Below are 17,854 nucleotides of genomic sequence, written 5' to 3' on the forward strand. Positions count from 1 at the left end.
GTGAACAACCGGGGGGCTTTTTCTGGGGGAAAGTAGTGGTAAACTCGAGACCCCGCCTCACGCCAGCAGCTAGTCCTTCACTCTTGAGGACCTCAGTGAGGTTCCGGACATCATGGAGACAGAGATGGAATCCGAACCTGGAATGGTCCCAGGGCCTGTGGCTTGGGGGGTTAACCGCAGCCGAATGACCTGGAGCTGCAGGCCACGGAGGCGACATGGGCATTGTTTCAGGTGGAGGCTGCTTGCTAATGAATGAGTGATGGGTAGAAAAGTTCTAGAACTGTACTGTCCAAGTCGGTAGCCTCTAGTTCACATTAATATGAACTCTAGCTAAGTTCATATTAATTAAAATCAAGTAAGATTTTTTTAAAAATTCAATTCTTTAGCCACACTAGCCTCATTTCATAGCACTCAGTAGCCACACGTGGCTGGTGGCTAACCCAACTGGACAACGCGGGTGTAGACCATTTTCATCATTCCAGGAAGCTCTCCTGGATAGCACTGTTCTAGGTCTGTTTGGACTCAGTAGAGAGAATGCCAGGTTCGTTTCAACGATGGCTGTCCTGGCTTAGGGTTGGGCGGAGTGAGGTCACACCTGGCCGTATGTGCCACCCTTTGCAGGCATATGGTGGAGATACACCCCGTGGGCTCCTAGACAAAGCAGTCGGGTATGCTGTAGTGTGATGTGGTTGGACCTAGGCTGGCCTGGCCAGCAGGAATTGGCTCCATCCGGGGACTTCAGGGCTCCTTTCTGACATCCCAGCTGCTCCCACACTTAGCTCTGCTTCAACTTTCTGCTCCAGCGCCACCACCTCCAGGGTGCCCTCCGTGAGTCCCGGACCCCCAGCGCTCCCCTGCTTGCCCTTCTCTGCTTATTCCCTGCATCCACCCCGCGTATGTAAACACAGCATCACGTCTGCATCCCCAGCTAACGCAGCGCTGGGCCCGTGGAACTGCGGTGGACAGGGCAGCGGCTTGGCAAAGCTGGAGCCACGATCCTTCCCACGTAGGCCCTGTGTTCTGACTCTGGGAGTGACAAGGCACCAGCCCAAAGCGCAGGGAGATTCAGGGCATGCCCAGGGTCACCCAGCTTGCTAGGAGTCGAGGCTGAACAGACCCAGCTGGAGGTGCTGAAGCCCAGTTGGAGCAGGGAGCAGCTGAGATGCCCAGAGCCGGCAGATGGTCACAGGCCATCTTCTGCTTCACCTGGTTTACATTTCACTTAACCTACTCCTGACCCCACCTCAGAGGCAGCCCAGGGAGCTCTAAGGGGTCCCAGGGGCCGTTAGCTCGGGACCCCGCCTCCTCACTCCAGACACCGATCCCATGAGTGGTCACACACACAGACACCCCTTCATCCAGGAAATTGACTGCCCCTAAATCCCAAGACATTTGAGAACTTCAGGGGGTCTAGGAAGGGAAAACTGGGGAATCTGTAGGCCAGACATGTTTTCTTTGGCCCACCCGGTGTGTTTTTTGAAAAGTACACCAACATTTAGCTCTCGCCTCCTCGCTTCCAAGACGACCAAGAAAAGAAGGAATAATGGTTATGCCAGAAAGGGCCGCGGCCACCTGCAGCCTATTCGCTGCACCAACTGTGCCCGACGCATGCCCGAGGATGAGGCCATTAAGAAGTTCGTCACTCGGAACATCGTAGAGGCCGCAGCCATCAGGGACATTTCCGAAGCGAGGGTTTTCTATGCCTATCTGCTTCCCAAGCTGTATGTGAAACTGCATTACTGCGTGAGTTGTGCCATTCACCACAAGGTAGTCAGGAGTCGTTCTCGGGAAGCCCGGAAGGACCGAACACCTCCACCCCGATTTAGACCTGCTGGTGCTGCCCCACGACCTCCGCCAAAGCCCATGGAAGGAGCTAAGTCCTTAAAGACTGAAGAATACTGTCCCCTGGAAAGAAAATAAAGTAAAAAAAGTACACCAACATTTAAATATTGAGAGAGATCACCAAAATCTGGATTTCCAGCTTTTCTGGAAAAATTGGAAGATCTTGCAACCCAGGGCCCACGTGTGACAGTACATCGGAGCTGAGTGGCAGCTGCCCCTCTTTGGTAGGAAAGGAGCCGCCCGCCCCCACCAGCCCCACAGGCAGCCTCAGTCCCTTCCATACCCTGGTGTCCCCCACCGCCCCACCTCCACTGAGACCAGGTACCAGGCCCATTTGTCATTGTGCTGTTACTGGCCTGTTTCTTGGGTACAGAAAAATATGTCTCTACTATTCTGCCCCAAAAGTGCTAGGAAGAAAAAGAGGCCGAGAGGGCCATGGGCTTCTTGGTACAAGTGAAGAATGTTCCTGGGTATGGAATATGCAAAGCTTGTCTGACTTCTGGTTCTCTTCACCTGAGTATCTTGCACACCTTTGAGCTGTAACCCCCTGTAAAGGCATTTCCAAGCTCTTCCTTGATATCCTCCTCCCATCCTCCATCCACCCCCTTTGGTTTCTTGTCCCTGAAACCCCTGCAGAAACACATGTGCGTCTGTGTCCGACTCCCTATCTTGGGGAGCTCGGCTGATACTGCTGACTTGGTAAAGATGGTAGCAGCTGAGCAGACCTCCTCTTGGGGCTCCTGACCGTCCTCCCAGGCTCCCAGCTGGAGGGACACAGGGGCCAGGGGTCTGATATGGCCAGGCTCACGGGCTTCGGTTTCTGGGTCCTGCATCCCCTGGGCGGCCCCCTGGTGGTCCACAGTGAATGGAGTATGAAGCCAGCTCCCCCCACCTAAGAGAAGATGGGACTCAAGCAGATACAGAGAGGCAGGCTCAGAGATAGAACAGCGAGATTGCCAGTGAGATGTGGGAACTGCTCTCCATGCAGCCAAAGTGAGCTGCTTAAGACATAGACCCTCAAACATTTCAAAGCCTTCTTTTTCCTTTTTTTTTTTTAATGGACCTCAGGTGCACAGAATGCAATTACTCATCATCCTTGTTCTGTGACATACTTATCGATCCTAGCTTTCAAGTTACGTTTGTTTATTGTTTGAATAAGAATACCCCCATGACCATGCCATGATGGTAACTGCTGTGCACCCACACTTACCTTTCCCTTGACTTTTACAAACAGTTTTGTCCTGTGTATACACCTGACAAGGGGATCTGGCTGTGTGTTTTCTGGGGCTTGCTTTTTTCCACTCAACGATGTATTACAAAGTATAGATGATATTCCATGTTTCCCTGTGTATACACCTGACAAGGGGATCTGGCTGTGTGTTTTCTGGGGCTTGCTTTTTTCCACTCAACGATGTATTACAAAGTATAGATGATATTCCATGTTTCCCTGTGTATACACCTGACAAGGGGATCTGGCTGTGTGTTTTCTGGGGCTTGCTCTTTTCCACTCAACGATGTATTACAAAGTATAGATGATATTCCATGTTTCCCTGGCTATACACAATTGGACCACAGCGCCGTAGAATATTTCTCTTCCGCGAGTTAGGGGTCTTTCCTTCTGGGGTCCGCTGCGTATGCTGCTTCCCCTGCCTGGATCTCATCCTCTCCGAGCCCTTCCCAGACACCCCATCCTAAGGAAACCCTCACAGCTGCTCTGTTTTAAAACCCCTCCTTGAGGACTTCCCTGGCGGTCCAGTGGTTAAGACTCAGAGGTTCCAATGCAGGGGGCGCGGGTTCAATCCCTGGTTGGGGAACTAAGATCCCACATGCCTCGGGGCGCGGCCAAAAAGTTTAAAAAAAAAAAAATTTTTTTTTAAATAAATAAATAAAACGCTTCCTTGTTCCACAGCCCTTCCCGCAGTCAAACTACGGTAATGCTTTGTGTGCTTGTTTTTGCCTGGCCCCATGTCAGCGGGGTCCTTCTCCATCTCAGCAGATGCTTGACCGCTGTGCTATAGGACCCACCCCGTGGAGAGGGTGGGACTCAGCCACGCTTGGGTGGGCCGAGGTGTGCAAAGGAGTTCTTGGGGGCAAACTTGAGCTGCTTTTGTGGAATTACGGGAATTTGGGACAGAGGAAGCCAGCCAGGAAATCTTTTTTTAATAAGGATGTTTATAGCAGCTTTATTCATAATAGCCAAAAACTGGAAACAACCAAATGTCATCAACAAGAGAAGGGATAAATTAAAATATATTATAATACATTATAAATATATATAAACATACATATATATTCAGCAATAAATGTGGCTACAAAGCGACATAAAGTAAAACAGATGACTCTCAAAAACAATACACTGAACAAAAGAAGCCAGACACAAAATAGTACACACCGTATGATTTCATGGCTGTGAGGCACGCAAACCAGCAAATAATCTTTAATGATAGAAACTGGAACAGGGGTTGCCTCTGGGTGGTCTTAGGGATCCACAGGCAAGGGACAGAAGGCTTTCTGCAGTAATGGGAATGTTCAATATCTTTTTTTTTTTTTAATTGGAGTATAGTTGATTTACAATGTTGTGTTAGTTTCAGGTGTATGGCAAAGTGAATCAGTTATACATATACATATATCCACTCTTTTTTTTATTTTAGATTCTTTTCTCACATAGGCCATTACAGAGTATTGAGTAGAGTTCCCTGTGCTATGCAGCAGGTTCCTATTAGTTATCTATTTTTTATATATAGTAGGGTGTATGTCATTCCCAATCTCCCAGTTTTTCTCTCTTGATTGGGGTGGTGGCTAAATGGGAGTATACAATTGTCAAAACTCGTCTAACGGCACACCTAAAATCTGCACGTTTCATTATGGTAAATTATGCCATAGTTCAGAAAAAGGCTTTGAGTAAAAAAAAAAAAAATTACCTGTAAGAAACTGTGCTCCAAGCCCAAGGTGACCTCATTAAAAACATTTCTCACCTAAAGCGATGAGTGCCATTGAGGAGCTGCTTGGTCCCAGCCCAGTGAGGGGGGGGAGGTGTCACCAAGGGGACTTTTTTTTTTTTTGGCAACACCACGTGGCATGCGGGATCTTAGTTCCTTGATCAGGGATCGAACCTGTGCCCCCTGCAGTGGAAGCTTGGAGTCTTAACCACTGGACCGCCAGAGAAGTCCCAGAAGGGATGTTGTAGAGTCCTTTTCCCCATCCATCTTCAGGTCACCTCCTCACTGCCTCTGCCCCCTCAAACCTTTGTTCTGAGGACCCTAGAGGTACACCCTGGCATGTGAGCCACGTAGAAAGGCAAGAACTTGAACCTTTGGCCTCCACCCAGCCTGCCCTCTGGGATTTTTCTTCTCTGGTAGTGAAGTAGCAGCCACGTGGGGCGTGCACAGATCTTACGCGTGTGGCTCCGTGAATTCCCACAGACTGACCACACCTGGGGAACCAGCTCCCAGGAAAAACCCATAGAAAATGTTCCCAGGATCCTGGAAGTCTCCCCACTCCCCTCTTCTGGTCACCACTCCCCTCTCCTGCCCGCTCACCCGACTTCTGTCGCCTCTGTGTGATTCTGCCCATTTTCGAAGCATTGTTGGTGCCCAACCTGGGACAGCCCAGGCAAACCAATAGGTCGTTCCCGTCCATCACCTCCCTGCTGGCATTGCGGTGAACGGGTATTATTGGAACCAGCTTAAACCCACGGCCCTGGGTCCTGACATTCGGGGAGCAGTGGCGCTTCTGATTTAGGAAGCAGTGTGCTCCACGGGGTGTAACAGGTGTTCTCAGTCTTGTCTCGGAGGGTCCAGAAGTGCCATCCCCACAGCGGCCTGGGGGAGTCTGCAGGCGTAAAGATAGCAGAGCCGGGTGTGAGGCAGCCCCAGGAGCAGCAAGCAGGAGCTCCTTAAATGGACACTGCCTTGCAGCTAGGCCCCCGCCCAGGGGGGTCCCCCCAGAACTTGGTGGCGGATGTGCCATGCTCAAGCCCCTGGTTAGGCAGCTTGCCAGCGACTCTCCCGGCCAGGAAGGCCCAGGCATCCGGCAAGGGAGGCTGGCCCCCTGCCACTCTGGTTTTCCAACTTCGGCTGTACACCCACCCTCAGCAGGCCCCCGGGTACTTTTCAGGGTTCACCAGGTGAGTGCAATGTGTAGCCAAGGTTGAGAACCAGTGCTTTAAGCAAACAGCTGAGGTTTATGCAGCGTTTTAGCCCGTAAGCCCTGTTCCCGCTGTGCAAAGACGTGATGGTCCTACTGGGCTCCTTTCCTGCCACTTTCCCAGCTGGAGCAAATATCCCTGCATCTCTGAAGGGCAGAATTAAGACTAGCTGGGTATCGGTTATTAAAGAGGCCACATTGATAGAGCTTTCTAGAAATAAGCTACCCCAGGATGGAATGAATTGCCGCGCAAAGTAGTGATCTCCCCCTCCCCAGGGGTATGCAAATAGAGGCTCGGTCTCCGGGATTCCCTTACCAAAGGAGGCAGCACACAGTGGCCTTCCCAGCCTGATTCTGTACCTCCCTGTGCTCCACCTTCCTGTCTGGGTGATTCCAGGAAGATCCGCATCCCCCGCCCTCCCCCCTCCCCCCCCAACCACCGCCCCACCCCCCCGCCCCGGCCCATTGCAGTTTTAATGGGAAACTTGTGGTAAATGATTCCACCAATTAAACCAACCCTCGCAAATCTCTTCCCTCTGCTAATTTATCAGGTTCGTAAGTCTGAAATCTCAGCGTGGATCTGCTGGACGAGTTTACCTGGAAATGGCCCTCCTCCTCTCCCCCCTCTGTCTCCCCCTCCGTCTCCCGGTTTAAGGTTCGCAGGGCTCTGAGCGGCCCGGGCTCCTTGCCCAGGATGCCCAGGAGAGGCCCCTGTGAGGACCTCGCTCTGCTGGGTTCGGAATCCGAGAGTAAACAGATCGAGTGTCGGCCAGGCTGCCCGTGTAACAGGCAGCCGCAGCCGCTGAAAATGAGAACGTTCTCTGAGATGACTCAGCCTGCGGCCCCAGGGTCAGGGCAACCCCAGGCCTTGGCTCTGCCCTGGTGGTCGGCTGTCGGCCACGCCCAAGGGGAACAGCAGTGGGGTTTTTTTTTTTTTGTTTGTTTGTTTTTTTGCTCTGTTGGGTCTTCGTTGCTGCACACGGGCTTTCTCTCGTTGCGGCGAGTGGGGGTTACTCTTCATTGTGGTGCGCGGGCTTCTCGTTGGGGTGGCCTCTCATTGTGGAGCACGGGCTCTAAGGCCCGTGGGCTCTAGAGCACGGGCTCAGTAGTTGTGGCACATGGGTTTAGTTGCTCCGTGGCATGTGGTATCTTCCCAGCCCAGGGCTCGAACCCGTGTCCCCTGCACTGGCAGGCAGATTCTCAACCACCGCGCCACCAGGGAAGTCCCAGCAGTGGGTTTTTAGAGTCGACCGGTGTGTGATTCCGTTTTGTCCCATCAGGATGAGGGCACGCGCAGCAGCCTCGGTTGTCTGCCGGGTCACTGTCTTCAGTTTCCTTATCTGTCAAATGGGCATCAATACTTCCTGTCTTAGCGGGTGGATGTGAGAAATGAGTCTGAGACCAGTCCAGCCGGCATAGGCAGAGAAGTGTGAGTCTGAGGCTTGGGGAGAAAGCCTGGGCCACAGTGGCTGGGACCCTGGGAGGGAGAAAATTGGCAGGGAGGGTGTAATGTGAGAAGAGCATTGGGGAGGCTTGGAAGAGAAGACACTGCAGGAAGCAAAAGGAGAGTGTCGATATTGGAAGACCCTGTTGTGGTCGGTATGAGTGTCCAGGCTGAGGCCTTGGCCCACCATGTAAGGTCCAGCCAAAAGGTCCGAGGACAGGAGGGCATGAGGGAAGAGGCCATCAGCTTTGGCTGGTGGAGGTCACTGTGAGCTGAGGGTTGAGGCAGGCCAACGGCAGTGGCTGGAGGGCTGGTGGTGGTGGTGGAGGGAAGAAGGTGATGGGCACGAGGGAGCCTTTTTTTAGGATGGAGGAAACTTGAGCCTGTTTGTCACCAAGACAAGGAAGCCAAGTATGAGATTCCTGAGGGAGAGGCGCCAGTGGGAACAGAGGCTTAAAGATAGGTTGCCACAGTGGTACTGTTTTTCTGAGGCCAGAGAAAGGGGATGAGATGGATGGAAAGGCAGAGATGTTTTGAGAGGGCGGCCTAAGTCTTAGGAACCTGGAAGTGGAGGTTGGAGTGCAGAGCGTGGGCACGGGGAGACGAGGGAGAGAGAGGGTTGAGCTGCTCCCAAGAGGGGTGGAGGGACAAGATCCAGGCCCTGGGGGATTTCCAAGCTGGAGGTCGGTGCTGATGGGGGGCCATCTAAGGATGGAGTCAGCCAAGGGGGCCACCCAGGACACCCTGCCCCCGAGCCAGCAGCAGACGGTACAGAATTGGAGGGGCCACAGGAGATGAGAGAGGCGCAGAGTGACCTGGGAGCTGAGGCATCTCAGAGTTGCCAGGCAACAGGATGGCAACTCCATCCAGGCAGTACCTCAGCGTGGTTCCAAAGTCTTATAATGGTGAATCTTCTAGGGACGGTTGGTTCCCAATTAATAGTGTCAGGGGCTTGGTGGGGCGGGGCTGGGGGGACGAGGACCACAGATTGCTTTAGGGTCAGGTCTTTTGATTATTGTTTTCAGCCTGCTGACCGAAACCTGTTTGCATCCTTGGAGGGTGTGTGAGGGTGTGTGTGTGTGTGAGGGTGTGTGTGTGTGTGTGTGTGTCCTCAGCTGCAGGAACAGGGGAGGTTGAATAAGCTTCCAGTTCCAGAGAAAACCAGGGGAACATCAGGGCCATTATCCGAACTGAAAGGAAAGAAGGAAACCAGTGCTGTTGGATCAGCCGTTGGTGCCTGGTGCTTTTATCTACAGAGGGATGTCGACCTCGAACCCTGGCCCCGTGATCGGTGGGGTTATCCCCCTCTTTATGAGAGAGGACACAGGCTCAGGGGCTGCGTAAATGTCTAAGGCCACCAGGGCTTACCAAAGGGGAAAGGTGAGGGGGAGGGATAAATTAGGAGTGTGCGACTTACATATACACACTTATATATATAAAACCAACAAGGACCTGCTGTATAGCACAGAGAACTATACTTAATATCTTGTAATAACCTATAATGGAAGAGAATGTAAAAAAAAGAGTATATACATATATAGATGTATAATTGAATCACTTTGTTGTACACCTAAAACTAACACAACGTTGTAAATCAACTATACTCCAATATAAAATTTAAATTTTTTTTTAAGTTTTTAAATGAAAAAAATAAAAAATAAGGCCATCGGGGCTGGTGCTGTAACTGAGACCCAGAGCATTAGCCCTTTACACACAGCACCATCAGACTATTAAATAGAGACTGGACTGTGGGGACCAAGTTGGGGATCGAATATACATCTCTTGAGCCCAAGTGAGCCCCCAAATCACTGACCAGCCAAGACCAAATAGAATGACCCAAACGTGAGTGAGTTGTAGCCCTGGGACCAGTCCTGCCCGTTCATCCTAGGACTCTTGCCTGATTCTGGCTCCTGGACCCTTCTCAGACCACCTCCTCTGGATAGCTCTTTAGCTGCGGCATTTCCTGTACCTTTTTACAGCCTAGCAGCCTACCCTGGCTCCTGTTCTGTGGCTGGGTCCCTTCTGCCAGACCCTGGTCCCAATCACCTGCAGCCCCTCACCCTTGCACCAGTGACCTCAGCTCAGGTTCATAACCCTCACCCATCGTGTGTCTTTGCACGGCTCACCTTTATTCATTTAACTAACTAGCTAATGTTAATAGTGTAATCAGGACATGCAAAGCCAGAGCAAAAGTAGGATGGAGACAATACCCTCCGTGTAACCAGAGGTCTCCCCCACCCATCCCCAAACCCCGGGTAACGTGTTCTTTATTCCCTGGCTTCCTTTATATGTAGTAACATTGCAACTCCGTGGAGTCTTAAAGGTGTTGGGTTTTGTTGTTGTTGTTGTTTTTTCATTATAGCTGCTTTTAACTGTAAAAAGAATACCATGATGGACATAACAGTTGGGGACTTATTTTTCCATCTACTATTATATTGCTGAGACTCATTCGGAGTTTTGCAAGTCCCTGCAGAGTGTTCATTTTGACTGTTGGGTAATATTCTTCTGTCATCATTTTCCTCCTCATCCAGTGATGGGAATCTGGGTTGCAGCCAGGTGTTTGTTACCAAGGACGGGCTCTTATCAATTTTCTCGTTCGTGTCTCCGGTTACCCAGGTTTAAGACAGTGGATAGCTTCCAGGAGAAGAGCTGAGTCATAGGGAATATGCCACAGGCCACACGTGTGCCCGGGCTGCCCCCCACCTTAGAGACCACACAGCACAGTGGTCCCAAGGTCATAGCTGCCTTAACCTAACTGAGCATCCGTTTTCCCGTCTATGAAATGGCAGCCATTAATTACACTCCATGTTCATTCAGTTAACACAGATGATGCACAGACCCTCTGTCCCGTTCAAGGCGTGGGGCATCTGGATGAGATAGACTCAGCTGTCTCCCAGGAGCAGGTATCTCACCAGCAGAGATAGACCAGGAAGCGAATCATCTCAGCACCTCAGTGGATGTGATCATTCGCTGGGGAGGGGATGGGCAGGTGAGGGTGAGCGTGCACTGGGACAGGGGGCTTTGGCCTGCCCTGGGGGACCTGGGCTGGGTTCGTCGGCCGCTGCGCGAGACTTGACTGTCCTGCTGGTAAGGGTTGGGGTGGAGGCCGTGAGGAATGGGGAGATCCGAAGTCAGGCAGAGACCCAGAGCCCACTGCAAGACCAAACACTGCCTGGATAGGAATGCTGCCTCGGACATCCACTCGGTCCCCGGGCCAGCGCACTTCATCAAGTGGCCACACGTGCTTAGGCGGGGTCTTGAGCACGTCCACGTCTGTTCCACACCTCCTTAAATCCTAAATGACCCTGCAGGAGAGGTATCTTCAAACCTCTCTCACAGATAAGGAACCTGGCGTGATTTGAGGACCAGTAAGTTGTTCCAGCCTCATCTTGGATAGGTGGCAAAAACCAGGACGCCCACTTGGGCCTTTTTCCATCTCAGTCCCTCCCAAGGAAGAAAGGGAACCACCAGCCAGCGCCTCGTATATGCCCTGCACTTGGGAATGTGTTCACGCAGCAAGAGTCTGCCCTTCCACAGACGGTGTTGCTACCCTGGCATGACCCTTTTGATGCTGCCCGTCTTCCTTCAGGATGACCATCCTGAAGGAAGAGCCATCCTGAAGTTCTCTGTGGCTTGTGCTTGGGCCTTCGGAGCAGGGCCAGGGAGCGCCACAGTCCCTCACCAACACAGGTCTCCATGGAGGAAAGGACCAAAGCAGTGGGTCCGGGCCAGATTCAGAGGCGAGTACATTGTGCCAGTTCAAGGCACCCCTTCTGCCCACTGACCTCTCTCCTGGTGCATCTGATGAGAACGTGCCACAGAAGGCAATGGTTCCCTGCCTTGGCCTTGTGTTTCCCAGTGACCTCACCAGCCCCAATTTGTTGACTATTATTTCCTGGCCATAAATGGAGGCATGCCCACCACCACCGGCCTGGTCCAAGTCACCATCAGCTCTCACCAGCCTCCTTGAAGACGACGACTAGCCTCCTCACTGGTCTCTCGGCCCCGCCCGGTCCTTACAGTGGCCACAGGCGTCATCCCTCCCCCATGACGTCTGACGTCACCACCTGTCATTCCCCTCCCCCACCACGTGGCCACTCTGGCCTCGGTCACTCCCAGCATGTACCCACCGCAGGGCTTTGGGACAGCAACACGCCTGCTCTTCCAGCTTCTACAGGTCTCATAGGGACCTCCCCTGCTCTTTTTTTTTTTTTTTTTATTGTGGACAAATGTACATAACACAAAATATACCGTTTTAACCATTTTTAAGTGTATATCTCAGTGGTATTAAATGCTCACATTCACATTGTTCTGCAGCCTTCACCACCATCACCATCCACTTCCAGAACTTTCCATCATCGCAAACTGAAATTCTGCACCCATTTAACAGTTGCTCCCCATTCCCCTACCCCCCAACCCCTGGCAGCCACTCCCTGCTCTGCTTTAAATTGCAAATCCACTTTTTTTTTTTTTTTTTAATTTATTTTTGGCTGCGTTGGGTCTTCATTGCTGTGCGCGGGCTTTCTATAGTTGCGGTGAGCGGGGGCTACTCTTTGTTGCGGTGCGCGGGCTTCTCATTGGAGTGGCTTCTCTTGTTGCGGAGCACGGGCTCTAGGCGCGGGGGCTTCAGTAGTTGTGGCTCGTGGGCTCTAGAGCGCAGGCTCAGTAATTGTGGCGCACGGGCTTAGTTGCTCCGCGGCCTGTGGGATCTTCCCGGACCAGGGCTCAAACCCGTGTCCCCTGCATTGGCAGGCGGATTCTTAACCACTGCGCCACCAGGGAAGTCCAAATCCACTTTTTTTATTGGCTGTGCAGCCACACCACCATCTGACTCACTATTTTATTTATCCAGCCCCCATGGAAATTCTAACTGTCCAGTTATTTAAGGTGTGTCTCCAGCACCTGAAGCAGTGCCTTAATACATTAAAGGCACTTAACAATTTGTGATGACTGAGTGATCTGGCCACTTTTGCCTGGGTCTCAGGGGCTTTATCTAGACCTTACCAATTCCTTTTGCCCTACCCAGCCCCTTTTTACAGTCCCGTCTGTGCGTGTCACCCTAGAATTTGCAAACACTGTTGCCCACGCTGTCCGATTCTCCTGGCCACCCAGGACATAAGCAGATTTTTTTCCATCTTAACAGAAAAAGACATTCTTCGGGATTGCCCTTCAAATCACAGAACGTTACGCAGGTTTTTTTTTCCTAACTAAAACTTGAAATGGCAGCTTCCACTTGTTAAAAGACAATAGAAATGAAATGTAAGTAACACGAAAGACCTATTGAAGACCCAGGAGAAGACCCAGATGAAAAAGCCACAGCTGGTTAAGAGAAGAAAGCCTGACACACACCCTCCACCTGGTTGTCCTTTGGGAAGAAGAGCCCAGGAAGGCGGGAGGCCACCATGCCCGCCCCAAAGCGCGTCTGTCACTCGCTGTATATTGTTCAAGGCTCCTGTGCGCTGCTGCAGGAACGCATCGGCGGGGCTGGCAGAGGCAGGGGCGGGTGGTCCCCAAAAGTGGGTCAGACCCTGGCCCCTCCATCTCCTCACTGTGACACGCTGCAGAGGAAGATGTGGCTGAACCTCCCTCGTTGTAGACTGAGCAGGCTGCACTCGGTGAGAAACACGCGTGGGTTTCCAGGTGCTGAAATTCAAAATGGGCATTCAGAGGCCCTGCTGGAACAAAGGAATAACGGGTTGCAAATAGGTACCTGGAACATGCTGGAAGCCTGTTCTCAGTCCTGTTTGCAAGGCCTGTCAGGGGTGTGTGAAGGCTCTGCGCTCATTTCATAGCCCGGCTGACCAGGCTCTAATTGCAAAGGGCTGGACTTGTTCTTTGGCCAGGCAACAGGGGACCTCAGCAGGGTCTGGCTGACACAGGGCACATTGTGACCCCACAGAAAACAGGCCCAGTCCCAGATGGGGTCCGGCCCACAAAGCTAGCTCCCACCTCCCAAAGACCCCGGTCTTCTGCACAAAGAGACTCCACATAAAGCCAACTAATGCTGAGCCCTGACTATGTAAAGGGGTCTTTGTGGTGTCTGGGGAACAAGGAAGGGAGCGCAGGACAGCCTTGCAGGACCATCACCCAGCCAGCGGGTGAGTGGAGAAGGCGAGACGGACGCAGATAGGAGCTCCCGCCCGATGGTGATGAGTCAGGCCACCTCCCTGGCTCCCCCGACCTGGACAGTCCCTGTGCTCAGACGTGTCGAATGTCTGTGAAGATTCCTGAGGTCCCAGCGTGGCATGTCAGGGAGCTGAGACCAGGGAACAGGTTTGGTGCTCCCAGATGCACTGGGAGTTTCAGGCTGAGTCAGTGTCTTCCATCATAAACCATCATCTCTTCACTGGCTACCTGGTGGGAGCTGGGCTCCTGGGAAGATGAATGGAGACTCTTCAGCCAAAGCTTGTTGCTTGGCGTCAATGTGTAAGAACCAGTGTTTCAAGGAATCAGAGACTCCGCGCTCCACAGAACCTTGGAGGTGGCTTAATCCATCCTCTCCTTTGAGGCAACATCACCGCTGCAGCCCACCTGCCTGGGGCTCAGCCCCTCAGACAACTGACATCTCACCACCTCCCAAGCCAGCCTGTTGGTCTCTGTAGCCCATTTGGCTTTAGAGCTTTTCTTACTGGGAATGCAAGCCGGCCTCCCCGTGGTCCCCCACTTCAGCTGCCTCTGTCCTCCAAGAAGGAAAAATAGCCAACATATTGAGTGCTTACCATAGTCATGCTGGGCATTTATTCTTCAACAACAACCCTATGAAGGAGATATTAAATATTATCATCCTCATTGTACACATGAGAAAACCGAGGCACAGAGAGGTTAAGTAACTTGCCTAAGGTCACACAGCCATAAGCAGCAGCATTGCTTCCATCCCATGGCCCACAACAGCCACAGAAATTTAAAGATGGTGGCTGGAATCTTCCCCCAGGCTGAAGGGGGTTCAGTGTAAAGTCCCCTCGCTTCCTCTGGGCATGCTCCCTGTGGGCCCTGAGGATCTGAACAGACACAGACTTCCTGGTATGGACTCCAGTACTATTCAGCACCCGTACTTTGTGCATAGAGCCCAAGTATGCATTGGCGCCCCCTGGACAGGGGACTTGGATGATTTTTTTTTTTTAATTTATTTATTTATTTAGGCTCAGGCTGCAGAGCACAGGCTCAGTAGTTGTGGCTCACAGGCTCTAGAGCACAGGCTCAGTAGTTGTGGCGCACAGGCTTAGTTGCTCTGCGCCATGTGGGATCCTCTCAGACCAGGGATCGAACCCATGCCGCCTGCATTGGCAGGCAGACTCTCAACCACTGCGCCACCAGGGAAGTCGGACTTGCATGACTCTTGGGGTATGTCCTGAGCCACAGTGAACCGGGGCTCTCCCCAGAGCTGCTGTTCCCCAGTCTCCCTACTTCATTGCCCAGGACTCTAGAGTTTTGTATCCTATCTATCTGATTGCTCCAGCAGGACCTGCTGATCAGCCATCACACACAGTTGCACAGGTTGTGCACTGCCCAACTCTAAGGGCACTCTTTACACAGACTGTGCAATGAATGAGCCCTCCCCACCAGAGTTGTGATGTACCACCTGCGCAGCTGCCTGGGCAGCAGATCTGTCTTGGATTCTGATCAGAGCTAGTTGGGATTTTTGCCTGCCTTTGAAAAGCATTTTCCAAACAGACTCAATGGTTCTGGGATCGTCTCTCCGTGCCTTGTCAGCCAGGCCCCTTGAGGTCCACCTTGCCATGGAGCTGACAGGGTTCCATGTGGCCTGTGCCCTCCCTGCCCGAGCCGGAGCTGGATGGAAACTAATCCACCTTGAACCTGTCCCTCATGGCACAGAGGAATGAAGCAGCCCAGGGTTCACCACCCCCAGGTGCCAGATTGGGACTGGAACCCAGGTCTCTTGACCCCAGAATCTTGGTCCTCTTCCCGCTCTCCCAGGCTGCTTTCTCTAACCCTGTTGTTCATCCTGTTCCTAAGCACCATGCGGGCGTCTAGAGGGCAAACACTTCTCCTCCTCCCCGGTTTTCCTAATAGCACTCAGCAGCAGGCTGGGTAATTGCTGGGTTTTGGTCCTCTCTCCAGCTCCTTGTAGACAAAGTACAGAGAGGCCACAAACGCTGGGGCCCGGCATCTGGGGTGTGGATCTAGCCAGGGCTCATTAGAGAGCGTGGAGTTGGGACTGGAGACTTGAGCGCCTCCCAGAGAGGGGGCAAGTCAAGGCAGTGCCACACAAGGGCAAGCAGTGTTTGCTCTGATTGGGGCGTCTCTGGCTTTGGGGGTAGGTATGCGGCCACAGTTCACTCTTTTGCTCATCAGACTTTGAGTGTGTTGATTCTCTGTCCAGCCAGTGTCAGGTGCAAGGTGTGTGTACAGAGAACCCACCGCCCCTGCCTGTGAGAGTTTATGGTCCACTGGGGGAAACAAGTATGACTTGTAATAGAGTGTGGAAAGCACTCAGGACCATCATGTGCAGTTGTACAGGTTGTACACAGCCCAACTCTAAGGGCATCTTTCACATACACTGTGAGATAAATGAACTGTCCCTTCGAGATGTGATGCACCACCAAGCCCCGCTGTCCACAGTGGCTTTAAGATCCAGACAGGACCACCCCTGTGGTAGGAAATGAGAGAGAGGAGGTGGTGGGGCCAATCAGAAAAGGTTTCACCCCAAAGAAGACGCTTAAACTGGGTCTTGAAGGATGAGCAGCACGTCTCCAGCCAAAGAAGAGGGAAGGGGGTGCCGGGAAGTGGAAAAAGTATTTGTCTACCTTTGGGGGCGTGAGTCAAGGAGGCAGGCAAGAGTGGAGGAGTGAGGCAAGGGGAGGCTTCTAGGCAAGTGCTCACATGGAGGGGGTGATGGAGAGAGGGGAAAACAGATCTCAGAGCGACTTGGGAGGTAAGATGGGGTGAGCTCAGAGATATGTAGGACTTGAGTGGGTAATATTAGGAGAGCAGGAGGCCTGCTTCCGAGTGTGGGGACCAGAGCAGTAGCTGCAGGTCCCTCTGACTGACTCGCCCTCCTGGAGGCCTGCCCACGCCAAGGTGCACATTCCGAGATGACAGCTGGCACTCGGCCCCTGGAGACGGGTCACATCAACAGCATAATCATACCCCATCGGCAGCAGAGGCCGATGTTGCCTTCTGCCGGTGTTTATGCCCTCCAGGGTCATTTATATGGTCTATTTCTGGAGCATCCCTCGCCACCGAGAGGGCACCGGGAGCAAGTACCACATCTGTTTGCCTTCTCAGGGCTCTCGGATGACTGGGTGGCCACTCCCCCCACCCAGGGAGTCCTTGCTTGTGACAATCTGGTGATTGGCAGGGAGGTGGGGGGGGCTTCTGAGGCTCTTTCTTAGCACACAGGGGTCCCCAAGGAGGAGCTAGGCCAGACCAGTGGTTGCCATTCACTAAGTGATAATTTGCCGATGTCCCCCAGCAGTTATAGATTTCATTTGTCCGGGCAGTAGTTGCAAATTGGATATGGGACAAGCAGGGACAGAGATGTAATTTGAAAACCAAAGAGCTGGAGGGAAATTGAAGAGTGTGGTGCTGCTGGTTGATCAGAGTGTCATGGGGGGCGGGGGTGGGGGTGGGGGTGCAGGACGCCACCTCGTTTACAACTCTGGCGAAGCGTTTTCCTTGAAGTCGGGTTCACTGAGGTATAAGTCACATATACAGCAGAAGCCGCCCCTTTTAGGGTACAGTTCTTCGGGTTTTGACAAGTGTATATCATCTTGTCACCACCACCGTCAAGAACCAAACACCTCCTTCACCCCAAAAGTTCCCCGGTGGCCGTCAAATGTCAGCCCCAACCCAGCCCCTGGCAACCAGGAATCTGTTCTCCTTCCTTACAGTGTAGCCTCTTCCAGAATTTCATATAAATGGCATCACGTAGCACGTCTCCTGTTGAGTCTGGCTTTAACTTAGCAAAATGCTCGTGAGATTCGTCCACATTGTTGCAAGAATCAGTAATTCAGTCCTTTTCACTGCTGACCAGTATTCCCTGGTGTGGATGTGCCACAGTTTACCCAGTTCTTTGGGTTGTTTCCAGTTCGGGGTGATTACAGATAAAGACTGTAAACATTTGCATACCGGCCTTTGTGGGGCCGTATGTTTTCATTTCCCTTGACTAAATACCCAGGAGCAGGGTTGCCAGTGGTCATGTATGTTTCACCCTATAGGAACCTGACAAACCGTCTTCCAAACGGCTGGACCCTTTTGCAGTCCTACCAGTTCCAGCTGACCTCATTACTTGTGAAAATTTAAAGAATAAAGTGAAAAGGGTGCTGCGGGGCTTCTGTTGATCAGGCTTCAGTGTGGCAGGATGGCTGCCAGGAGAGGGGAACCAGGGGGAAAGAGATCCGCGGACATTCCGGCCACCCTCATCCCCGGCGATGCTGCATCCACTTCAGGATTCCTTTCCCA

At 52.4% G+C, this 17,854-nt stretch overlaps 2 protein-coding genes across 2 annotated transcripts in view; both read left to right on the plus strand.

Moving 5' to 3' along the window:
* Window positions 1-17,854, plus strand: part of CASTOR2 (cytosolic arginine sensor for mTORC1 subunit 2) — a 60,000-nt gene that overhangs the window by 17,585 nt on the left and 24,561 nt on the right. The gene's annotated exons all lie outside the window — the stretch shown is intronic.
* On the plus strand, window positions 1,447-1,920 carry LOC132349393 (small ribosomal subunit protein eS26-like). Its single transcript, XM_059897758.1, has one exon. The coding sequence runs from the start codon at window positions 1,447-1,449 to the stop codon at window positions 1,918-1,920; it is 474 nt and encodes a 157-aa protein (XP_059753741.1).

This window comes from Balaenoptera ricei, chromosome 15, assembly GCF_028023285.1.
Source record: "Balaenoptera ricei isolate mBalRic1 chromosome 15, mBalRic1.hap2, whole genome shotgun sequence".
Lineage (NCBI taxonomy): Eukaryota > Metazoa > Chordata > Mammalia > Artiodactyla > Balaenopteridae > Balaenoptera > Balaenoptera ricei.